This window comes from Parathielavia appendiculata (genome assembly GCF_033297405.1).
Source record: "Parathielavia appendiculata strain CBS 731.68 unplaced genomic scaffold N657scaffold_9, whole genome shotgun sequence".
Classification (NCBI taxonomy): domain Eukaryota; kingdom Fungi; phylum Ascomycota; class Sordariomycetes; order Sordariales; family Chaetomiaceae; genus Parathielavia; species Parathielavia appendiculata.
In genome coordinates, this window is record NW_026944228.1 from 1,001,042 (window position 1) to 1,023,403 (window position 22,362).

Sequence of the window (22,362 nt, forward strand, 5' to 3'; positions counted from 1 at the left end):
TTAGACTTTCTTTTCCCGTTCTCTTTGCCAAACCACTTCTGCAGCCTTCCGCCTCGCACATTACCACCGCGTCGGGGCATCTGATCAGCATCAAGGTTCGCCGGACAACATGGAGGTCAACCATGAGGAGATCCGGGTTGATGAGCCCGTGTTCTTTCTCTTCGGAGACCAGTCTGTCGATTTGTATCCATTCCTGGCCCAGTTCTTCCGCCAGGAAAGGCACGGCGAGTTGGCAAAGGCCTTTTTGCGACAGGCATGCCACGCCCTGCAACGCCAGATTGAGAAGTTGCCCGCCGACGGGCGAAGAAGGCTGCCATCGTTCTTGACGATACAGCAGCTCAACGAGAGATACCACAGCTCAGCCTTCAAACATTCAGCCGTTGACGCGGCTTTGTTGACAATATCCCAGATCGCCCATTATCTCGAGTGAGTGGCATCCTTTTATCACATTTTAGTCTTTTGCTGACCATCGCCCTCCAGCCATGCTGAGAAGAACTGCGACGATATTCCTAAGCCTCACAATGCCCTTCTCGTGGGTCTCTGCACAGGTCTCTGGGCGGCATCGGCCATCTCAATCACACCATCTTTGCCGGACCTCGTACATATCGGTGTCCAGGCGGTGCTCTTGTCGTTCAAAACCGGCGCATACGTTGAGTCGATGGCACAGCGAATGAGCCCAACATCCGACCGGTCAGAAAGCTGGTCTCGCATCGTCCCAGGTTGGAATGTAGAGGAGGCAACTGCCAAGCTGGACGCCTTCCACAATGAAGCCGTGAGTGCCTTGACGACCCCGAGACCTTGTGCTCAACCGAAAGCTGACGCCCGCTAGGCCATACCGCCACACAGTCGCGCATATCTCAGTGCTGTATCCATCAATTCCGTCGCAATATCCGGACCACCAAGGACAATTGAGGCCCTGATCACCAAGGGGGTTCTGCCAACGAAGCTGATCACGATCCCCGTCCATGGCCCTTACCATGCGCCTCATATTCATTCAGGCATCGATCTCAAGGCAATGCTGGGCCTGGACGACCGAGAGGTGGAAGACGCTCTTTACAAGACACGGCCGCGGTCGCCTGTCTTGTCTTGCGGAACTGGCGAGTGGTTCTCAGCCACGGACACGAAATCACTCTTCACATCCGTCGCCTCCGCTCTGTTGAACGAGACATTGATGTTCCACAAGGTGCTTGATGGCTGCCTCGAGCGCAGCCACCAGTTTCCAAGCAAAAAGTGCCTCATTCTCCCACTCGGCCCGACCCAGAATGCGGCCACGCTCCAGAACCTTCTCAAGGCCAAGTCGGAATTGGACCTTGTTCTCCACATGCCGCCTCCGGTCGCACCAGAGAACGCAACACCTCATGTCGGGAACAGCGGTTCAACCGGAAAGCCCAAGCTCGCCATTGTCGGCATGGCCGGGCGGTTTCCAGACGCCGAAAGCCACCAGAAGCTCTGGGAGCTGCTGGAGAAGGGCCTTGACGTCCATCGTCTGGTTCCTGCCGATCGCTTCGACGTCAAGACGCACTATGATCCGACCGGCAAGCGCATCAACACCAGCCACACTCCATACGGTTGTTGGATTAAGAACCCTGGCATGTTCGACCCCCGCTTTTTCAACATGTCGCCACGTGAGGCCTTCCAGACAGATCCCATGCAGCGGATGGCCCTGACCACCGCGTATGAGGCTCTGGAGATGTCCGGCTACGTCCCAAACAGGACGCCGTCCACGAAGCTGGATCGGATCGGTACCTTCTATGGCCAGACCTCGGACGATTGGCGAGAAATCAACGCGGCACAGGAGGTCGACACGTACTTCATCACGGGAGGCGTGCGCGCCTTTGGTCCCGGCCGCATCAACTACCACTTTGGCTTCAGCGGGCCGAGTCTCAACATCGACACCGCTTGCTCCTCGAGCGCTGCAGCCATGCAGGTCGCTTGCACGGCGCTCTGGGCGCGAGACTGCGACACGGCTGTCGTTGGCGGGCTGTCGTGCATGACGAACCCGGACATCTTCTCTGGGCTCAGCAGAGGCCAATTCCTGTCCAAAAGGGGCCCATGCGCCACTTTCGATAACGAGGCCGACGGTTACTGCCGTGGCGACGGCTGTGCGTCGGTCATCGTCAAACGTCTAGATGATGCCTTGGCCGAAAACGACCGGATTCTCGCCGTCATCCTGGGCACTGCGACCAATCACTCGGCTGACGCCATCTCGATCACGCATCCCCACGGCCCGACGCAATCCGCCTTGTCGACGGCCATTCTTGACGAGGCGGGCGTCGACCCCTTGGATGTCGACTATGTTGAGATGCACGGTACAGGTACCCAGGCCGGAGATGGCACAGAGTGAGTAACAACTTCCTTTGTGCATGAACTGTGTATACCCACCCTCCTTTACGGCTGTCTCTGGAGCCATCCTACTTCCGAAACTACACATCTGCTTTCTTGAAACCCTCCAGCCCCATTGGAAGTGGAATCTGACAGCTGACCTCTGTTGGCAGAATGGTGTCGGTGACGAATGTCTTTGCCCCGCGAGAGCGGAAGAGGCCTACTGACAGGCCGCTCTATCTGGGTGCGGTCAAGGCGAACGTCGGACATGGCGAGGCTGCATCCGGAATCACAGCCCTGATCAAGGTGCTGCTGATGCTCGAAAAGAATATAATTCCGCCCCACTGCGGTATCAAGCCAGGGTCCGTCATGAATAAGACCTTTCCCAAGGATCTCTCGGAACGGAACGTCAACATTGCCTTCCACAAGACTCCGTTTACAAGAAAGGATGGCAAGCCGAGACGAGTTTTTATCAACAACTTCAGCGCGGCAGGCGGCAACACCGGCCTCCTGCTTGAGGACGCACCGAAACGCCTCCCTGCAAACGCGGATCCTCGCAGCCACCACATTATCACTGTGACGGCCAAATCCAAGGCGGCCATGATCCGAAATGCCGAGCGCCTTGTCGCTTGGATCGACGAGCATCCCACCGCGGAGCTGTCGCACCTTGCATACAGCACCACGGCAAGAAAGATGCAGCACTACTGGCGGATGAATGCGTGTGGTGCCGATCTCCAAGACGTCAAGACGGCCATCGCAATACGCCTCAAGGAGAACTTTGTCCCCGTCCCGCCTGAGCAGCCCAAGATCGCCTTGATGTTCACGGGTCAAGGTTCGCATTACCCCGGGCTGGGCAAGGAGCTCTACCAGCACTACTCGGTGTTCCGCGAGAGCATCGACAACTTTGACCGCCTGGCTCGCCTGCAGGGCTTCCCGTCGTTCATGCCGCTCATCGATGGCAGCGACGAGAACGTGACCGAAATGTCGCCAACTGTGCTGCAGCTCGGCCTGGCATGTTTCGAGATGGCACTTGCCCGGTTGTGGGCGTCGTGGGGAATCAAACCTGCCGCCGTGGTGGGCCACAGCTTGGGAGAGTATGCGGCTCTCGAGGCTGCCGGTGTGCTCTCGGCCATGGATGTCATCTATCTCGTGGGCTCTCGCGCCCAGATGCTCCTCGAGAGGTGCACACCCGGCAGCCACGCCATGCTCGCCGTCCAGGGCTCAGAGTCCGCAGTGCTTGATGCACTGGGTGACAGGGCTGGGGGCCTTGATGTTGCCTGCATCAATGGGCCTCGCGAAACCGTTCTGAGCGGTGAGACCACACTCGTGGCGGGCGCACGGGACTTCCTCGCCGATGCCGGCTTCAAGTGCACACTCCTGAAGGTGTCCTTTGCTTTCCACTCCCCCCAGGTGGACGCCATTGCGGACGATTTTGAGAACATTGCCCAAGGGGTCCTCTTCAACCGCCCCAGAGTACCCGTCATCTCGCCTGTGCATGGCAGGGTGCTCAAAAGTGACGAGATCAACGCGGCATACCTCCGCAAGCACGCGCGTGAAGCGGTCAACTTCCTTGCGGCGCTCGTTTCGGCCCAGCAGTCGGGCACTATTGATGACAAGACGGTCTGGCTCGAGATTGGTCCCCACCCCGTCTGCGCGAATATGGTCAAGGCTACCTTTGGTGCCGCCACGGTCGCAGTCCCTACCTTGCGCCGCAACGAGCTGTGCTACAAGACACTGTCCAACAGCCTCGGCACCCTGCATTCTGCAGGCCTGAACATCGACTTTAACGAGTACCACCGCGACTTCATTGACTCGGTGCGTCTGCTGGATCTGCCCAGCTACTCTTTCGATGACAAGAATTACTGGCTTCAGTACACGGGCGACTGGTGCCTCACCAAGAACCGAATCGCCGCCGCGGCAGCGGGAACAAAGGCTGATGAACCACCCAAGCTGTCCACGACGACTGTGCAGCGGATCATCCGAGAGGAAGTCAAGGGCGACGTGGCCATCGTTGAGATCGCGTCCGATCTCTGCCAAGATCAGCTCCGAAATGTTGTCTCCGGCCACATGGTCAACGGCGCTCCTCTGTGCCCCTCGTCCCTGTACGGCGACATGGCCATGACGGTATGCGACTATGCCTACAAGCTCCTGCGGCCCGAGGCGCAGAAGATTGGCTGCAACGTCGCTCACATGGAGGTCCCCAAGACGCTCATCTTCGACGATAAGGCCACAAGCCAGATTTTGCGCTTGACAGTAACCGCCAATGCCGAGCTTGGCCAGGCCGACCTTGTGTTCCATACGGGTGAAGGCGACAAGAGGACGGAACACGCCCACTGCAAGGTCATCTACGGCAATGTCAACGACTGGCAGCACGAGTTTGACCGCGTGCAGTATCTGATCAAGTCACGGATCGATGCTCTCATGGAGGGCGAGAAGCGAGGCATCGCGTCCAAGATTGGCCGCGGCCTGGCCTACAAACTCTTCTCTGCCCTGGTCGACTACGCCCCGCGTTATCGGGGCATGGAGGAGGTCATCCTTGACAGCGCCACGTGCGAGGCGACGGCCAAGATTCGTTACCAGACAACGGAACAGGACGGCACTTTCTACTTCAGCCCATACCACATCGACAGTTCCTGCCACATTTCCGGCTTCGTCATCAACGGCACCGATGCCGTGGACTCACGCGAGCACGTCTTCATCTCGCACGGCTGGGGCTCGATGAGGTTCACCGAGATTCCGGATCCCACCAAGGAGTATCGCAGTTACATCCGCATGCAGCCGATTAAGGGAAGCAAGATGATGGCGGGCGACGTCTACGTGTTTGATGGCGACAAGATCATTGGTGTGACGGGCGATCTCAAGTTCCAGTGCATCCCGCGCAAGGTGCTGAACCTTATGCTTCCGCCCCGAGGCGCCTCAGCGCCGGCCAGCACCCCCCGGCTGGCGCCTGCCTCCTCGACCACGGCCACGGCGGCAACGAAGACGTCGGCGCCCAAGAAGAAGAAGGAGACTGTGACCCCGTCCAACATTTCCAAGGTGAACCAGAGGCTGCAGACGGTCATCGCTGCGGTCATGGACATCCTTGCCAAGGAGATCGGCTGCGGGCAAGACGAGCTCGCAGACAACATCGCCTTCACGGATCTCGGTGTCGATTCACTGATGTCGTTGACTGTCAGTGGCAAGATTCGCGAGGAGTTGGAACTGAACATCCACTCCAGCGCCTTTGTCGACCATCCTACCATCGGGAGCTTCAAGGCGTATCTGGCTCAATATGAAAAGCCGGATCGCCTCGGCAGTGAGCCGTCGCAGGAGTCGGACCCATCTTCGTCCGATGATGAGTCTCCCGAGATGGGGTCCGACTCGATCGTGACGACGCCGCCTGATGATAGCGACACCCAGTCGGCCAAGGATGGCGGGTCCGACGACGCCAGCCAGGAGCTCCGCGAGGCCATCCGGAGTACCATCGCCAGTGAGATGGGTGTCGACGTGGACGAGGTTCTTGCGGCGCCCGACCTTGCGAATCTCGGCATGGACTCCCTCATGAGTCTGTCCATCCTCGGCCTGCTCCGGGAGAAGACGGGTCTGACGATTCCCGCGGACCTCTTTGTCGCCAACCCATCTCTCAGGGATGTGGAGCGGGCCCTGGGTATTAACCCCGCTCCCAAGAAGGAGAGCAACCAGAAGCCACAGCCCAAAGAGGAGCAACCCACAGCACCGCCCAAAAAGCAGCATCCTCGGATCGGCCCAGACGTCCCGTGCCCTCCCAAGCCGCCGAGGCCGACCCACATTGTTGACGACTATCCCGACCGCAAGGCCAGTTCGGTTCTCATGTTTGGCAATCAGAAAACCGCAACCAAACAGCTGTTCATGATACCGGACGGAAGCGGCTCTGCCACGTCGTATCAGGAGATTGCCAGTGTGGGCGGCAACTGGGCTGTCTATGGCCTCTTTTCTCCCTTTCTGAGGACGCCCCACGAATACAATTGCGGCGTGTACGGAATGGCGACCAAGTTCATCGAAGAGATCAAGCGCCGTCAGCCCCATGGTCCGTACTCGCTTGCCGGGTGGAGCGCCGGAGGCATCATTGCGTACGAGATTGCCAACCAGCTCATTAAGGCCGGCGAAGAGGTGGAGAACCTCATCCTCATTGACGCGCCATCACCCATCACCATCGAGCCGCTCCCCGAGGGCCTGCATGCGTGGTTCGCGTCGATCGGCCTGCTCGGCGAGGGGGATGATAGGAAGATCCCGGAGTGGTTACTCCCGCACTTTTCGGCATCCATCACGGCGCTCAGCAACTACGATGCCGAGCGGCTGCCCAAAGACAAGTGCCCCAAGGTGCTGGTCATCTGGTGCGAGGACGGCGTGTGCAAGCTTCCCACGGACCCGAAGCCGGAGCCGTATCCCAAGGGCCATGCGCTCTTCCTCCTCGACAATCGATCCGACTTTGGTCCCAACAGGTGGGATGAGTATCTAGACATTGAGAAGATGGAGTTTAGGCACATGCCTGGCAATCATTTCACCATGATGCATGGCAAGTTGGTGAGTTGAACACTTCCTTCTCACCACTTTTTGTCACGGCTGATCGCTAACTCTGCTCTTCTCCAGGCCGAGATACTGGGTGGTTTTATCAGGGAGGCTCTTACGAAACAGGGGTGAAGGCGGCAGTTTCAAGTCGGTTGTTCGCCACCCCCTTCAGCGGACACGGCAGCAGTTTGGGAAAGGAACTGGCGTTTTTGACTAATATGTTAGTGTTTCTGCATTTACATCTCGGAATACTAGCTATCTCACAGCGCTCACACCGGCATCGTTAGAGGCTGGTTGGTGCTGGCTTTGGCCCACTGCTGGGCCTTGGGGGTTTGTCTGGTTTGAAGGATGGCACGGTTTTCTGTCAGCGTTGGTAGGAAGTGTAGTCTTTTGAAATTGAACTAGTTCCAGCGAGTATCTTTTGCGCTTGGTCTTGCTTGTTATCTGTACCGTTGTTTCTGCCGACGCATGTCTCTGTCTCGTCCTGTTGGATGGAACTTGTGATATTCCGAACAAGCACTCTGGGGTATCTTGTTCGCTCTTCAGATGCCACTCACTTCATCATAGAAGAGAAAGAGGCTCGTGAGTAACTCCAGAAAAGTTGTGACGTGCAAGATTGGAGATGAAGGGCGGTCTGGCAGTGCTGATCTCAAGGCATTTCACTAGCTCGTCGGCACCAGAAACAACACCGACTTCCCTACCACCATTCCTGCTAACCACACATCGCCATCCAAGGTATGCTTGTCATTACGAAACGATGAAAAAAGTCGAAAGTGCGAAATCTACCATCCGAGAATCTACCATCCGAGAATCTACCATCCGAGAATCTACCATCCGAGACTCATGGCCTCGTCTTGCCTCGATGCAGCGGAGGACATTGTACTTCTGGACTCCTTTCTTCCTCCTCAATACACAAATCTCGCAATTTGATGGGCCGATTTCCGGAGTATAAATCCCTCTCCATCTCTCTTCCTTCCAGTCTCCCACCCTCGCACCTTTTCTCTCTTAACCAAGCATCTGGCTTCGGAGGACGAGACTCGATTCATTTAGACACTACTTACAACTGACCTCACACGCGGACAGTCGAAGGGGAAAAGTCCGCGGACTTTCAAGGCTGGGGCTGGGGAAGCAGGTCCTTCTCAACCTCGAGTGCATCTTACCGTTCCCCCCATCAAGGAAATTGTTCCCAAAGTTCCAGCGGATCCTTCTATCTGCGCAGCAGCTGCACTGCACGGCACGGCGAAGATATGACGCTTCACTTTGAAGTTAGTGAGGGGTCCGTCTCGGCGAATTCCGTCATTGTTTCTGTGTCGTTCCCTCGTATCTATAGCAGGATTGACTGACATCCTTTCAGCGCGGTAATGAGGCCAATGGGCGCCAGGTGACGACTGCGTGCAGACGCGCGATAAGCATGCCAATGGGACAGGCGGCCCCCAGGAACACAAAGGCAGCCCTGAACACCCGAATCCCTTACAAAGACTTCAGGTTTGCAGCTGTACGAACCCGAGGTTCTTACGGTACAGTACCTGAGGTACACCTCTGGGGACGATGGACCTTGCTTAGCCACTTACATCTGATGGACACATGGACGATACGAGGCACTGAAGATAAGTACAACTACTGCATCCCTCCAGTTGTCTTTGCGCATCAACCCAAGGCAGCCTGACGAGGGCCTTTTGATTGCATCTACTCCAGTTGTCCTGCCAGATGGACTACTTCCCTCTTGACCTTGCATACCGAGTCTGCGATTCTGAGTTGCAGATACATGCTGTCAGATAAGGTACTCAGTCTTCCCGCCGACGTGACACTTGTCTGCCTGAATACCTAAGATTAAAGCCTCCTAGCATTTGATTCTCGCCAGAACCCCTAATCGGTAAAGTTGGCAGCTTCGTCACCAGGACACGACGCGTCTTGACAACGAACTTAGAGGGCAAACCATCCCTCTGCTGCTCAATTTCAAATCTTTCTTTTCTAGCATCTCTTTGCATAGCTGCCCGCCAACCTCCTCGTAATGGTTTTTTTTTTATAATGTCCAATATTACCACACCTCGAGCACGGCCAGGCCATCGTCAATGCCTCTGGTCTACGGGGGCCCCATTATCGAGCTTGGGGTTCAGCTGTCGCAGCTGCGCCGGACTTGTGATGAAATGCCACAAGTCCAAGGTAAAGTGCCTCGGCACTTTGGATCAGGCGTGCCCGCGATGTTTCAAGAGGGGCACTGATATTCCATGTCGGGTAGGGCCAAACGAAGGCGACGAACTGGCCAACGCTCGCCGGCGCACCTTCAAGTCCAAAGTCTTCGGTTCTATCATCACCAACCGACTATGCGACGGTCGGCTTCGGCCAGCCTGTCTTCTCTGCCCCCGGACACCTCACAGGGAACTTTCTCCTGTCTTTCCAACCAGGAATACTCACTGTCAACCCCGGTACTGCCTACCCAAAAACCACCGTCACCAAACTGGCCGCCAGCGCCCCCAACATTGTTTTGCCCTCCCACCGGCCGCCGCCCAGACGATCGATTTCTCGCTTCTATCTCCTGGCTTGGTTTCGCCCAGCGTGCCGGTGTTTGCCCCGGTGCTTGGAGGCTCTCGGAAGCCTCAACCTCGCGTCAGCGACCTCCCCGCTAGCATTCGAGGCTATAATGGGCAATGAACAGGCCGGCGCGCAGAGCGAGCGCCGATCTGCTCAGCTGCCACCGATGCACGCAGTTTTTCTGGAGTCCAAGCCGCAGCCGCGGTTCTCGACTCGTTTACTTAGCAAGATCGGGTTGCTATACATTGGCGCGGGCATCGAGTAAGTCGCGGTTGCCATGGCCGCCGCCGACCCAGCGCTGACGACCGAAACATTCCCCGCCCCCAATCGTGCGCGGCCAGCGCTCTATGCCCGCCTGTCCCAGTGAGACTCGGACCAAGGCCCTGTCGCTGCACTTGGTGTGGTTTTCTAAGCATGTGCAGCGGTTCGCAACCAGGTTCGGTCGCGTCACTGTGGAGGAAGGCGGAATTGCCCAGGTCTCGGTTCCCAGGTTACGGAAGCAGATTTGACGAGATTTGTAATCTGTGTGACTAGGGCATGCTGGATACTTCCTCCCTGCTTGGTATCAAAAGATACCTGAGTTTTACCTGCCCTTGAACCTGTGAAGACTTCCCATTTGTTACTATTATATACAGTCACTGCGTGCCAGAGGAATGGGGGCTTATCGGGAGCATCTCTGCTGTTTTTTTTATTTCAGGAGCATGAAATATCCTGGACATGAGTTTCCACGTTATACTTTTACGGTTTTGCAATGTCACGGACTTTGTGGACTTCAAACAAGGTATTCGTATATGAGCACCCTGATCTTGACTGCAGAGCTTCAATTTAACGGACTCGGAGGCTGAAGAACTTACAAGGTCAACAAATAACATGCCGTTAGCCAACGTTGCCAGGACTCCTTCGCCATGACTCTTATGTCTCGGTTCTTCTCGGCACCATGAACTGCTCAACTCTTGTGTGACTGCTTTTCTCATCAAAATCCAGCACCCGACATGGGAATCAAGATGTCGCTCTGTCTGACCTGCAGTTGCCTGTTCTGGCTGACGGTGTCTCGGGTGCGGGATGAGACCTACCAGGTGAGACCGGACAGCAGGGTTTTGGGTTGAGAAAAGCCAAGTAGAAAAGAAGCCACAGTTGTTGAGAATCCATCCATGAGCCTTGGACATGTGCCAGCCCTATGGGCCAAGGGGTGTGTGTGAACCCAGAGAGTTGAGAGGTCATCCTTGGATGCCCCATCAACCGCCAACGCCTAACTTCGGCTTGAGTCGGAATCATGGAGCACCTCACTGTCTCAGTTCATGGCGAACCTGGACGCAAAACTGCAAAAGCACAGAGATTCTGCGCAACTAAATCACGGGCCCATGATGCCAGTGGTCTCTCCAAATTTTCCGATTATCCACTAGTCGCTGAGGTCCTGGGCACCGAGACATACCGTTCCGTCGAGAAGATGAGACCCGGGCAACGCCAATACCTTTCCAGGTACTCAGAAGAATGACAACATCGAGAACTTGCGGTAGCTCCTTTTCCATGCACAGCACTGTCTGTTTCTTCGAGCTGGCAAATAAGAAAAAAAAGAAGAAAGGGGGAAAAAAGACAATGACCCGCAAACTAGGTGAGGAAGAAGAAGAAGACAAAAAGAATATAACCAGCAAGAGCTCACCGGGTAGCCCCCTATCCCGGTGGTAGGGAGGTACTGACGTATGCCGGCTACGGAAATCCCCTGATGTGGTGAGGATTTTATTTCGGGGCCAGGCGAAGAGAGACCCCCTTTCACATCCAATGTGAAGAAATGGAAGTAGATGGGAAACGAACTGAGAACGTGCAGACCCTGGAACTAATGATTAACCACCATGTTACCAACATGCCTGTCTCTCCTCTCCTGGTCGAAAGCTAGTAGCAGGCTTGGCCATTATATGCTTGTACGCACCAAGGTACTGACAGGAGTGTCCTTGCAGGGACTCCTTCCTCATTTGGAACCAGGGCATGGGTTCTGGCCAATGATCGTGCCAGGATCTGCAGCAGGGCTTGTCCCCGAGAACCCCACTACGGGTTGGGCGATGTCGGCACATTCTAGAGCTCCAGCGTCCTCAGAGCTTCCCGTTCAAGTTGTCAATTCTCGTTGTTTTCTTTCCGACGCCCAAACCGTTCTTTCCATTCCTTCTTCATCCTCATTTATCTTGGTATTGCATCCGGGAGCCTACCTCATGGCTCTTGCACTTGCAATCGGAGGCGGCAATCTGGCTGGAGTCACTCGGCCCCCACCCCATATCATTACATTGCCTCGTCGGTTTAGGTGATTGGCTGTGGCCCGCATCGACCAACTCAAAACGAGACAATGAACCATGGACACTCTGAAGTAGAGTTAGGTACACGGGCATACGCCGGCTGGCGGGTGATGCAGAGTGCTATTCTGGGAAGGGGTGTTTCGGTTTCGGATTCTCTCCGACGTTGACAGCGACAAGAAGAACCACCTGGAACGCATACTCTCAATAGCTTACCTTACTTGTGTGTGAAGCTGGGCAGCTGCATTGAGGTACCTTAACAAGGTACGTGTGCAACCCTTCCGCTTCCGGAACCTGAAGTATCATACTGGACGAGCTTGCGCGTGCGATTCGGGCATGTGCCTAAGGTACAGGCTATTTCGTCGCTCGGCAGTCCTTGGGACCCAACGAAATTGTCACGACGAGGCGCATCCCCAAGTTAATTCGACTCCAACTTTGCTCCCTGTATCGCTCGAAACGCTCGTGTCGGAACGCCCCAGCCCCACGGTCTCAGTGGACGTCCGTGCAGATTCATTGGCACAGAACACGCCGCATGCTCAGCTCAGCGACCAAACATGATGCAGCGTACAAACCCTTATTGGCCGGATTACCTGGTGCAGGAACCATTTGGCTTCAGCCTTGGGCAAGCTTGCCGATACTAAGGAGCGTTAATGTGCGGTTCGATCCAATATTCCTAACGGTGATGCTTGATTGTTTGTGGTGGTATAAATGCAGTATGGAACTAACAACTTAACTTTGCTAGATCATCCGAGTCTATGAATACAAGTTTGGTTTTTATAGGCCAACGGTACTCGTGTACTGCGTCCAACTCTAGGTACGGGTATGGGAAAATCATGGTTACAGACTACAATATGCCTTTCGAATTCGCGGTTCCAGACAAGTCGTTCAAGGGCTCGACGCATTGGGGATGAGGCGACGGATCGTGTATATACAGTGCAATGTGGCTATTAAAGCCTTACCAGGCCGGTGAGCCCCGATGAAGCTAGCCGCATCCGATGGTTCTGATCAGCCTCATCCCACGTCAGTCTTTACCAGTGCACTTTCTCCCGGTCTTATCGCTGGTGGTGGCGACCCTGCCATTCGGCATCTGCCGAGACTAGGCGAAGCCAGTATCACTATCGCGTTCAGGTGAGCTGCTGGCATTGGGCCTGCGCCGAGTCTTTGGAGGTTTGCTGACCGGCCCTGCGGCTCACGAGGCTGGACACGGGCCGACGCGGGCACCTGGCGTGACGGACGCCGAACCGAGTCATGCAAAATAAGCCCCGTGAGGCGACCGCTCGGCCACTTACAACGTTGTGGCTCTGGGCTGAGATTCTGCGTACCTTTGTTGCATTGTCCATCCCAGCTTTTAGTACTCCGCAATCTTGCGTCTTTCGATTCGCAAGCCAAGCAGTGTGGAGCCACAAATTACATCCATGTTCAATGTAGCAGTTGAAGATCTTTTGGCAGGAGTTGGTCACCGGCGGTAAGGCGTTCCGACGCTCACGTAGTCGCCTGGTGTTATTGGCGGATGAATTAATGGGGCGGTACCGCGGTGTCCCCTGAGAGATGCTGAAGTCGGAGATAACTCTACCGATACAAGCGAACGGTCTTGTCGGACATCCCGGTAGCTGTTCGGCTCTGGTACCCCGGCTCCGTCTCCGATCAACGTCGGACCGGCCCGGATAATGTGGGGCCGTACCTTCCGGAGACGGATTGGCCATTCTCCGGGGTCAGGGACGCAGCTTATTCACAGCCGCATGGATCGGAGAAATTCATCATACTTGATAGCAGCCTAGCGTTTCACAAGGGATAATTTTAGGGCAGGCCCGGGGGCTAAAACCTGTCCCTCCAAGGCCGTGTTACTGGTTACCTGCTAAGCTGTATGACAATGAGGTCCACTTGCAACTGCGGTCTTCTGCATACGCAGTACAGGTGCCTCACAATATTCGTAGTGGTATTCTCAGCGTTGGCGGATTCGGCAATGAGGACAGCGATGGCTAGGTTCTCACCTTCAGGAAGTTCCAGGAGTTGTATTGAATACGCAACTGCGTCTGTGAATTTTGACCGCATGCTGTCACGAACTTTCTGGCCATCGTGAACTGCTTGGAAATGGGTCAGTACCACTCAACAACATGGTCTCACAAACTGCCACGAGGAGCTACTTTCCCACTTGTCTCACAGGGCTCGTAACTCGGGGTCCGCAGCTGAAGCGACATTGTTTCTAAATTCATGCTGTGCACATGACGTCCTCGTGTGTTTCCAATGAAGCTGTATGTCACATCATGCGATTTCCCTCTTGAACAGGGGACATCCTTGCGTTTCAGGCTGCTTCTCGAGGGTATTTCAGGATAGTCCCGAATCTCTTCGGGGCAGACGAGTACAGCTCACCAGGATTGAGCTCGTGGACAGTACAATCGTTCCAGTTGCAACGCTGACTGTGACGGCTTCCATTCGTGTTCTCGCGGTGTGCTGCTGCCCCAGCAGCCACAACAGCCAAGATATGCAGCTACCCCGTCTTACGGTAGCCTATCACGTGCATTGGCGGATGGTTGCTTCTAGAATGCTGTTATAGGAAACTCGACTCGACGTGAGTACCGACGGAAGACAACGTGATCTGAAGCGTCATGGCATGTTTCACGATTTTGCATGTCTACTTTGGTTCTTTAGAGCCGTATCTTATTAGCCCGGAGGCATCTGGGGAGAGGTGGCATGACTGTGGAAACGAACGACCGGGGCCACCCATTGGAAATTACTATCATAATGTCCGGAATGATGACCTCATATCAGAAGGACTTCACCCACCACGGTCGGCAACTGCCAATTGCTCTCATTGTCCGACAGCTCTTGTCATGGTTGTTTCCCACACTGCTAAGCAGCCCGCAGGGCAGCTGGGGAAGCTTCCCGAGTCACATTGCCATATCTGTGCGACAAGTTCCATTCCGGTACAGGTACGGGCACAAGAGTGTGGTGAAACAGTGGCTTGTCAAATAGCTGCACGTCAGATGTTACTCCCCCAAATCCCATTCGCCTCCAGGTCAGATGGCAGAGGACAAGGCGCCTCCCTGGTCCCCTGGAATCCAGGCGTGCTGCTGCTGCGAAGAGAAACCTGGCTGATATGTCGTGCCGACCAGCAGCTGCTCGGTCGTTCTGAACACGGAAACACGGATGCTTGAAGCTCCCCAGTTGGTGGAGTGGTACGAAGGATCAAAGTGTATTCCTCGTTTCTCTCTATTTGCCGCACCCGTTGCGCCAACGCTTTCACCATTTTACTCAGTGGAAGTACTACTAAATAGCAGGAGCTAAATAAGTATCTGGTAAGCATGACAAATCTACCACCACAGTTCATCAGACAAGGCCGGGTAAACTCGTATCGCCCGCTGGCTCATTTTCATGCACGCAACTTTAATATAGAGGGAGTAGTTCGGACTGTAGAAGATCACAGCAGTGATTCGACCATGAGTGCCATATCTTAGTCTCAACTTATAAACGTACAGGTAGCCAAAGCTCAAGCGCTGGGACGCTGCTGGCCAGGCTAAAGACGGTGTGCGATGTGGGACTAGGAAGCCATAGAACCTGGTGGCATAGCTTCGTGTCATACTTGAGCTTTGATCGAGCTAGAATATCATGTCGCTGAAATAGTTGTCTAATTTGCAGGCTTTAGAGCGAATCATCAATTGCGATTCCTTGAGAAGCTGGAGATCCGGTCAAACCATGGGGAGTGGCAAATCCATGGAAACTGAGTGTGGTTGTGTAACAGTTTGTAATCCCAAACCGTTATCCTGTAAGCAAACTGTACGACAGCACCTTGCTACTGTACCCGAGCGTATAGCACTTGTATATAGGTTAAGAGTACTCCAAAGCCAACTTATTGACTCGGCCGGCGACCGTGGAAGCGGCATAGCAAAAAGCGGCCCCTTGAACCCAGTCTCCGCCACGTGCGGTTGGACGAGCAAAGCAAATTATCGTCAAATGTGATTTTATATAGCCGTAGCTGTCCGTGCCTTGACCGTTCGAAGTCATGTTACCTAAAAAGTGTAGACTTCTTTCTCCAGCCTCTTATGGCCACTGCAACAGGGCCATCAGACTTTTACAACGAGGATAATAGCGAGTAACTCGGCGAAATGTCACCATATCCCCACGGATGTCCGACAATCGCTCGTACCGGGCCACATTTCCGTGCCGTGCCCATCGAATACAGTAAAGATTATGCAGGGGCCGTTATCTTGGTCCAGCAAACCGCGATAGCATCAAACGGCGGAAAGATGTATGAGTTGGAATGAAACAGGTTTCATGGTACGAGACGTTCACAACAGCAGTACCTTTCTTTAGAGATTGGAGACTTCGTCACCGCGCTGCCGTTTCTGCAGAAATGAGGCATTGGAACCTGGCTGTACTCTATGGTTCTTGACCCACCCCGGGCTTCAGGTTGATTTCCCAACTAGGATGCCTAGGGCACCGAGAACTTTAGAATATTCGGCAGAGACACAGAATATTCCACCGCACATACAGGGGATGTAGCGCAGCAGGATATTGCACGAACATACGTTACTGAAGACGAGTGTCGCCGACTTAAGAGTTTTCGACTTCCTGTCCTCAACAAATATCCCAACTTGCAAAACACTTTGACCTTCTCGAACCCGATCGTTTGTGTTGTACGAAACGCTTCTACGCTACAAGAACTTGGAGAAATTCTCGTCATCTCATCTATATCGCATGATGAATTGCCCACACATCGTTTTGCATTCACCCTCGTCCAATCGTCTAAGCGAAAACTTGCAGAGTTCGCAGGTCCAGGGTCGCCCATGGTCTGGCATGGCACGCCCTTCGCGGCACCGAAACTGAGGCACGGCTGCTGCCTTCTCTCGCATCCCGCTGCTATCCGTGTTGCATTCGCAACAATGGGCCAGCCGGGCACCATGTCTGATGCAAGCCGGGGAACAGCCTGGTCGGCGGTGTCGCGAATCTCGCCTCGGCCTTTCAAGTCGGCTTCGTTCAAAGTCTCAAGGTTTCGTGCGACAGTTTCGTGTCATGGTCTGGATCGGCTCGCACCAGCCACTTGTTCCGCATCAAAACGCGACAACGGCAACTTTAATGCTCCCGCCGATATTGGCCTGCCACCAACACCAGCCTCCCCGCGGCTCGGTCCCGGGCACGAGGGCTGACTTTAGCCTGCTGGGCACTTGCAACATAATCACGTCGTGGCACGCATCGCAGCATCCAGTTCCCGGGCTGTCGGTCGACCGGTCTCTGTCGTGCCCTGGTCTGCTCGCCTGCCTACGGTCGCGCCAGATTGTCCCGCGTTCCGTCATGTACGCTCTGTTCTCGACGTTCCGGTCTGAACGCGGGTGTGAACGACTCCAGTTGCGGTGAGACCGTGTCTTCCCGCCTGCATGCTGGGTGACGCGAGCGCCGATAGTCGCCGTCCATGATACTCCCCGTTGCGCTGCTATACGAGCAGCCAAGGAGCTAATGCTGCTTCACCGTGGCCGGACAAGCGCATCTCCCGCTCATCCAACCTTTTCTCTCCAACCCTTTTCTCTCCAGCCCTTTTCTCTCCAGCCGTCTGGGATGACCTCGGGCTGCGATCGCCTTCTGTCGGCATGCAGACCGCGTTCATTCTCGCAGTCATCCTGCTCCTGATCGCCGAACCCCGCTGATGCTGGTCGTGGTATCATAACGTCGCGTATCTCGTCCGCTGTGAATCATCACTCAAGCTCTTGTACACTCTTGTCCATTTCAATTCGCCAGCGAGCGGAAACGCAGAGGGTTGCACAGATGCTACCCGACATAGAATGCCCGCGACTGACACTTTGGAAGAGTTGCTCAGGGACAGGGTCCAATGCCGCACAGTAAACGAGCAGTTGCACCACATCTTTCAAACGAGTTCCACCCTACAGACTGGACGCACAACCAATGCCGTGGAATGCTGACTCCATCAGACATTCCCCGCACACTAAGTCGCCGAAAGTTCCGGAGACAGGATCATGAGGTCAACTCTGGCTTATCACGCGCTTCTTCCGGTTGTCCAAGACTCGACCAATGGGGTTAACAATCAGAACGAAACTGTTAAGATGCAGACCAGTCTTTCTCCCTCCTTATTCGATCCCTCGCCTTCCCGGCTCCTCTACGGGATCAGTTCGCCAAGATCGCCATGCTTGGTATCTCGGAAGCACAAATCTCGAACTCGTGGTTGCTCATCAATAAGCTGGCAGGATATCATCGCCCCTTCGCCTGCCATGCGAGCTGGAAAGGGCTGTTGCCTGTAACGGAGGACAAGGCTGCTGAGGTGATACTCGCCCAGCAGGCCTACCCCCCTTTTCAACCAACATGTCTGGCTAATACCTATGTAACGGGCCTGAGATTGACCACTTCCCATTGGATACCTACCTGCACAAGGAGCGGTCCGACCTGGTTCTGGGGGCTGAACTAGCTCGCGAAGCGTCTCATCCCGCTCCCTCCGCTCCACACCCCAGGACGGAGCCACGAAAGCGGCATCCAACGTAGCATTGAGAACCGTCTGATCGCAAGCTGCCCCCTCGCTTCTAGCCCCCCGATGAGGCCGTTTTCCTGGGACATTGCTCCTCGTCTCCTATTGGCGTGCCCTCGATCTTCCACATGAAGAGGCTTGGCGCTGCGGGTCGGCACGCGACCCACTTCCCTAGCCCCGGATGTGGGCCAAGGCAACGCTGTGGGTGCCAAGACGGCGACGATGGAGCCTTGTCCTGAGCTTATTCCAAGTACCCTCATGGTATCAGCAGTCTCGTCCACCTCTCGAAAGTTCCCGGGTCGACGGCACACGCCTCCAGCCTCTTCGGCCCGGGTAAACAAACAAAACTTCCCTTTAATTTGGACCCGTGTTGGGATCCCACGGTTTACACTCATGTTCTCACAGATGCGAGACATGATTGATATTGCTGTGCTTAGTAAGGTATGTATGCCGAAGGGGAAGAACCAAGACCAATGGTGCCACCACACAGGGGTCCTCGATGTGGGCTTTTCAAGACCGTTTCAACTGGCTCAGCAGACAGAGCTTGGTGCAGTGTTGTTTCTGAGCCATGTGAACCAGAGAGAGGCGGATGGGGAATCCGCTGAAACCGCATGCACTGCTGACTCTGCTTCAGCACGTCTTAAAGCACGTAGATAAGGTCAATAAAGGCTAAAATAGAAAAAAATCGGAGTCATTTCCAACTCCTTCCCTCAGCGTCGTGTCATGAAGATACTCAAAGAGTTTGAGCTGGCCTTCCCAGTTCGAGATTACCGTCCTACACTTGAGGAACTCCCGTCATAAGTAAGTAGCAAACAATTGTTGCAAAATGAACAATGCGATTGCGAGCCATCTGAATGTTCGCCGTACTTTCGACCGAACCCAGAACCAATCATCCCCAAAGCGCCAATCCCAGTCCGCAGACACTGAACCTGGTTTCCCTCCAGACCCAGAGACTCTTTACCAATTGGAACCGAACAATGAGAAAGATGACAAAAGAACTCACTGACCCCATTTTCATTATCCCCTCGTAACCAACATATTAACATCCGCCGCTGCTTGAGGGTAAAACACCCATGATATCCACGTTCCAGTTATTTCCCAAGGCGATGAGCTTCCGCTTAATACCATCCCCAACCCGTAAGCTGAAACACGTCTCAATGTTCTTAATGGCATAAGCGAGTATGTCTCCAGGCTTGTCCAGCGTAATCGTAGTGCCGTCCGGGCCCGTCAGCATGGGCACTCCGCCGCCGCCCCACAGATAGGCAATAAGGGCCGAATCCTCAGGCATCAGCTGATCGATCATTACCGGCACAGGCTTCGGCGCCCCCACAATACTCTCGTGTTTGTCGATCTGCGAGTTGGGATCCATCCTGGTGATGCTGTCCATCCAGACGACCATCGTGGCTCGGTACATGGCCGCAGACCACCAGGCTGGTCGGCGATCGGTGGGCATGAGGCGCAGGAGCCGAAAGACCTGGCCACAGTGAAAGATGGCCTTTTGACGCTGGAAGATGCACTTCCCGTGGCGCAGCGGCAGCTCCCAGCTCGACCCGCCGAAGCCTTCGCGGCGGGCGAAGCGTTCAATCTCGGGGAGGTCGGTTACGGCGTTGAGCGAAACGAGATGGTAGAGCACCAGGTTGCATCGAGTGACCGGGCAGTCCGAGTTTGCCTTGCTGTAGTTCATGGTCACGTCGTACCACTTCTGAAGCAGCGCCTGTACCTCCTCCAGCCGGTGGAGGATCGACGCTCTGGTCACGGAGCAGCCGCTTGCGCGAGGTGTGCTGAACACGTCCGAAAAGCACGAAAGCATCTGACGCAAGTGGCAGATTAGCGCCTGCAGCGGGTGTAAAATCAGCCGCAGCTGCTGTGGGGACAGAGTAAGCTGCCGTTGGACGGGGTTGTCCTGAAGGAAGTCCTGGAAGAGTTCGTGGAGCGACGGGCTAGTCGATGGAGCGCTGAGAAGCTGCGGATTGACATTGGCCGCACAGTTGTGTAATGATTGCATTGCCGACAGCCACTGCTCCGAGTTGGGCGACATCCAGAGCACCTCGGGAGCCGGCAGGGGACACTGCAGCTCTGTGATAGCAAATAGGGGTGCCGTGTCGTAGAACAGACTGAGTTCCTGATCCAGCATGACGTAATTGTAGACCAGCCTTTACCGTAGGTAAGCTTGCAAGTCGGTACTGGGAGCTGGCTTGGGTAGTGGTCTCCAGCTTACCTATTCCGCGTCTCTCGCTGGACCCAGGCGCGCCACTGAAGCTCTGTGGTGGTCGAGTCGTTGAAGCTTGATATTATCGAAGGCTGCGGCTCCAACATGCCAGCATGTTTGAGCATCTGTCGAGTGATGATTAGTCTGATTCCGCAGGCTATTTGACAGGAGTGTTATCCGTCACTCACCGACATGTACATGCCGCGCTGACCCATAGCAATGTCCATCAGCCACTTATCGCCGCTCCATGCACCCAGAACGAGGAATAACAAGGCGCACCGAAGTGCGGTAGGATCTGCAGAAAGTTCAACATCCTTTTCCACAATGTCGAATAAGGAAATGCGGCACGTCTCAGTCAAACCGGCCGAGAGATAGCGTGCCTCAGCCAAAGGCATAGTCGCCGCGCCCTGGGCGATCATAAGTAGTACGAGAAGTGTCGATGCCTGGTTGTTCTGCAACATTTCGTTCGGATCAACACAGCCGGCATTCACCAGCGGGTAGTAAACCGACAAGCTGCGGACGTAGCTGCGCAGGAAGTGCTCGAGGATCTTGGATGGCGGCAGGACGATGAAATTGAAATCCCCCGGAGTGGCATATCCACTCTTTGGATAGCCGGTGACACCTCCGCGATGGATCTCGAGCGCTTTATGAAGGAAGCTCTGCGTGATGGCGAGCATCTTGTCTCGTGTGCGAGAGCTCAGGGGCACAACCGACGCCAAGTCGGATGCTTCCCGATCAATTTGTTCGAGGAACTTCTCGAGCGAGCTCCAAGTGCCCTCCTGCTTACACTTCTGCTCCAAGCACTCGAGATGCACAATGGCTGTTCGCGGGCAATTGCCCGTAAAGTTGGGCGGGTTGCATCGCGCAAAGTTCCACGACCCCTCGGCCACAATGACGACCTCAAACTCGGGGATCGAGTTGTCAGTCGGAGAAGCCATGGCGAATCCCAAGGGTTTCAGGGCGTTGTCAAAGTCATTTGACACTATGCTGGTCCCCGGAGTGTGGATCGAACCCCTTGAGGATGAAGATGATGTCGTCACAAGCTCCGACGGGGGCGAGGCGTTGCTGAGGTCTGTGAAAACGGGCATGGACATGTCCGGCCTCGCAAGCGAGCTGGGGTTTGGGTAGGCGTCAAGGTCCATCTGAAACTCGGGCCAGACAAGAAGGTCCTGATATGTTGCATCCTGAACAGTGAAGTCGTCTCCGATATGCATGAAGTCGTCCATGCCACCCTTCAGCCGCGTGTGAGGTGACGGGAAATCCCCTAGATGTACCTGAGAGCTGTGAGGCGAGGTTCGCTTTGGAGACTCCAGTTCATTGTGATCAACTGGGATGACGACCTCGATAGAGGTAGGGGACTCGTTGCCCTCCGACTTGACTCCGGCCTGGCTCATATCTATGAAAGCAAGGCCCGGACTCCCGCTTAGTTGTCCTTGCTGTGGCGACTGGGAGAGTGCGCTCTGGAATGCAGCGCCAGCCTGAGCCGCGCGGATGACCGCCTTGGAGGATCGTCTGGCAAATCGGGCCTCGCACGGCAGGCTCTTCTCGGCGCATCTTGTGCAAGGAACCTTCTTGTCACAGCCTGTCTTTGCGTTGGCGCAGTTTTGGCACGCAATAGGTGTTCGTCCAGCAACGGTCGGTATTCCTCCTGGGAGCGGCTCCATCGGATCCCTCGCTTCGTGGTATGTCGTGAAGTGTCTCTGCAAGAGATCCCTGCTTTCGAACATACATGGTCAGCTCAGCTCACTCTCATTCTCTGCCACACGTCTCGAAAGGGACGGTGTTTACTTGCCGCCGAGCAAAGGACAGTTGGCAAGCGCCACAGCGATGGGGTTTGACGTTCGTATCTAACCAACCGAAAGGGTCAGCAGAAGTTGTCAAGCGGTATGTATGTGCGTACTTGGGAGCGCTCACGCTGGGGTATGTGTCTCTCCAAGTGCTCCTTGCGGGTGAAGCTCTTCCCACAGTAAGCACAGTAGACCGTCATTTCCACGTATGTTCTCGCGCCCTAGTTGGAGTCT

At 55.1% G+C, this 22,362-nt stretch overlaps 4 protein-coding genes across 4 annotated transcripts; 3 read left to right on the forward strand and 1 right to left on the reverse strand.

Annotated features, from left to right (window-relative positions):
• Positions 1 to 109: 109 nt before the first annotated feature.
• On the forward strand, positions 110 to 6,981 carry N657DRAFT_575535 (ketoacyl-synt-domain-containing protein; the record flags this gene model as incomplete). Its single annotated transcript, XM_062789114.1, has 5 exons — positions 110 to 426; positions 481 to 772; positions 830 to 2,340; positions 2,496 to 6,864; positions 6,931 to 6,981. 5 exons carry the CDS (start codon positions 110 to 112, stop codon positions 6,979 to 6,981), a joined length of 6,540 nt encoding a protein of 2,179 aa, XP_062646247.1.
• Positions 6,982 to 9,490: 2,509 nt separating this feature from the next.
• On the forward strand, positions 9,491 to 9,890 carry N657DRAFT_682237 (uncharacterized protein; the record flags this gene model as incomplete). The annotated part of the gene is made up of 2 exons (XM_062796463.1): positions 9,491 to 9,642; positions 9,746 to 9,890. The coding sequence occupies 2 exons, from the start codon at positions 9,491 to 9,493 to the stop codon at positions 9,888 to 9,890; spliced, it is 297 nt and encodes a 98-aa protein (XP_062646248.1).
• A 6,587-nt stretch (positions 9,891 to 16,477) lies between these two features.
• On the forward strand, positions 16,478 to 17,031 carry N657DRAFT_721049 (uncharacterized protein). The gene is made up of 2 exons (XM_062797515.1): positions 16,478 to 16,642; positions 16,773 to 17,031. Exons 1-2 carry the CDS (start codon positions 16,544 to 16,546, stop codon positions 17,013 to 17,015), a joined length of 342 nt encoding a protein of 113 aa, XP_062646249.1. The 5' UTR covers positions 16,478 to 16,543; the 3' UTR covers positions 17,016 to 17,031.
• Positions 17,032 to 19,171: 2,140 nt separating this feature from the next.
• Positions 19,172 to 22,005, reverse strand: N657DRAFT_576332 (uncharacterized protein; the record flags this gene model as incomplete). Its single annotated transcript, XM_062789166.1, has 3 exons — positions 19,172 to 20,285; positions 20,351 to 20,466; positions 20,530 to 22,005. The coding sequence occupies 3 exons, from the start codon at positions 22,003 to 22,005 to the stop codon at positions 19,172 to 19,174; spliced, it is 2,706 nt and encodes a 901-aa protein (XP_062646250.1).
• Between the last annotated feature and the right edge of the window lie 357 nt (positions 22,006 to 22,362).

Bases quoted from the DNA above. Each gene is read 5' to 3' on its own strand.
- N657DRAFT_721049 (XM_062797515.1), top strand. From the start codon at position 16,544: ATGGGCCAGCCGGGCACCATGTCTGATGCAAGCCGGGGAACAGCCTGG. The intron at 16,643-16,772 runs GTCTCAAGGTTT...CACCAACACCAG, and splicing joins TCAAGTCGGCTTCGTTCAAA to CCTCCCCGCGGCTCGGTCCC.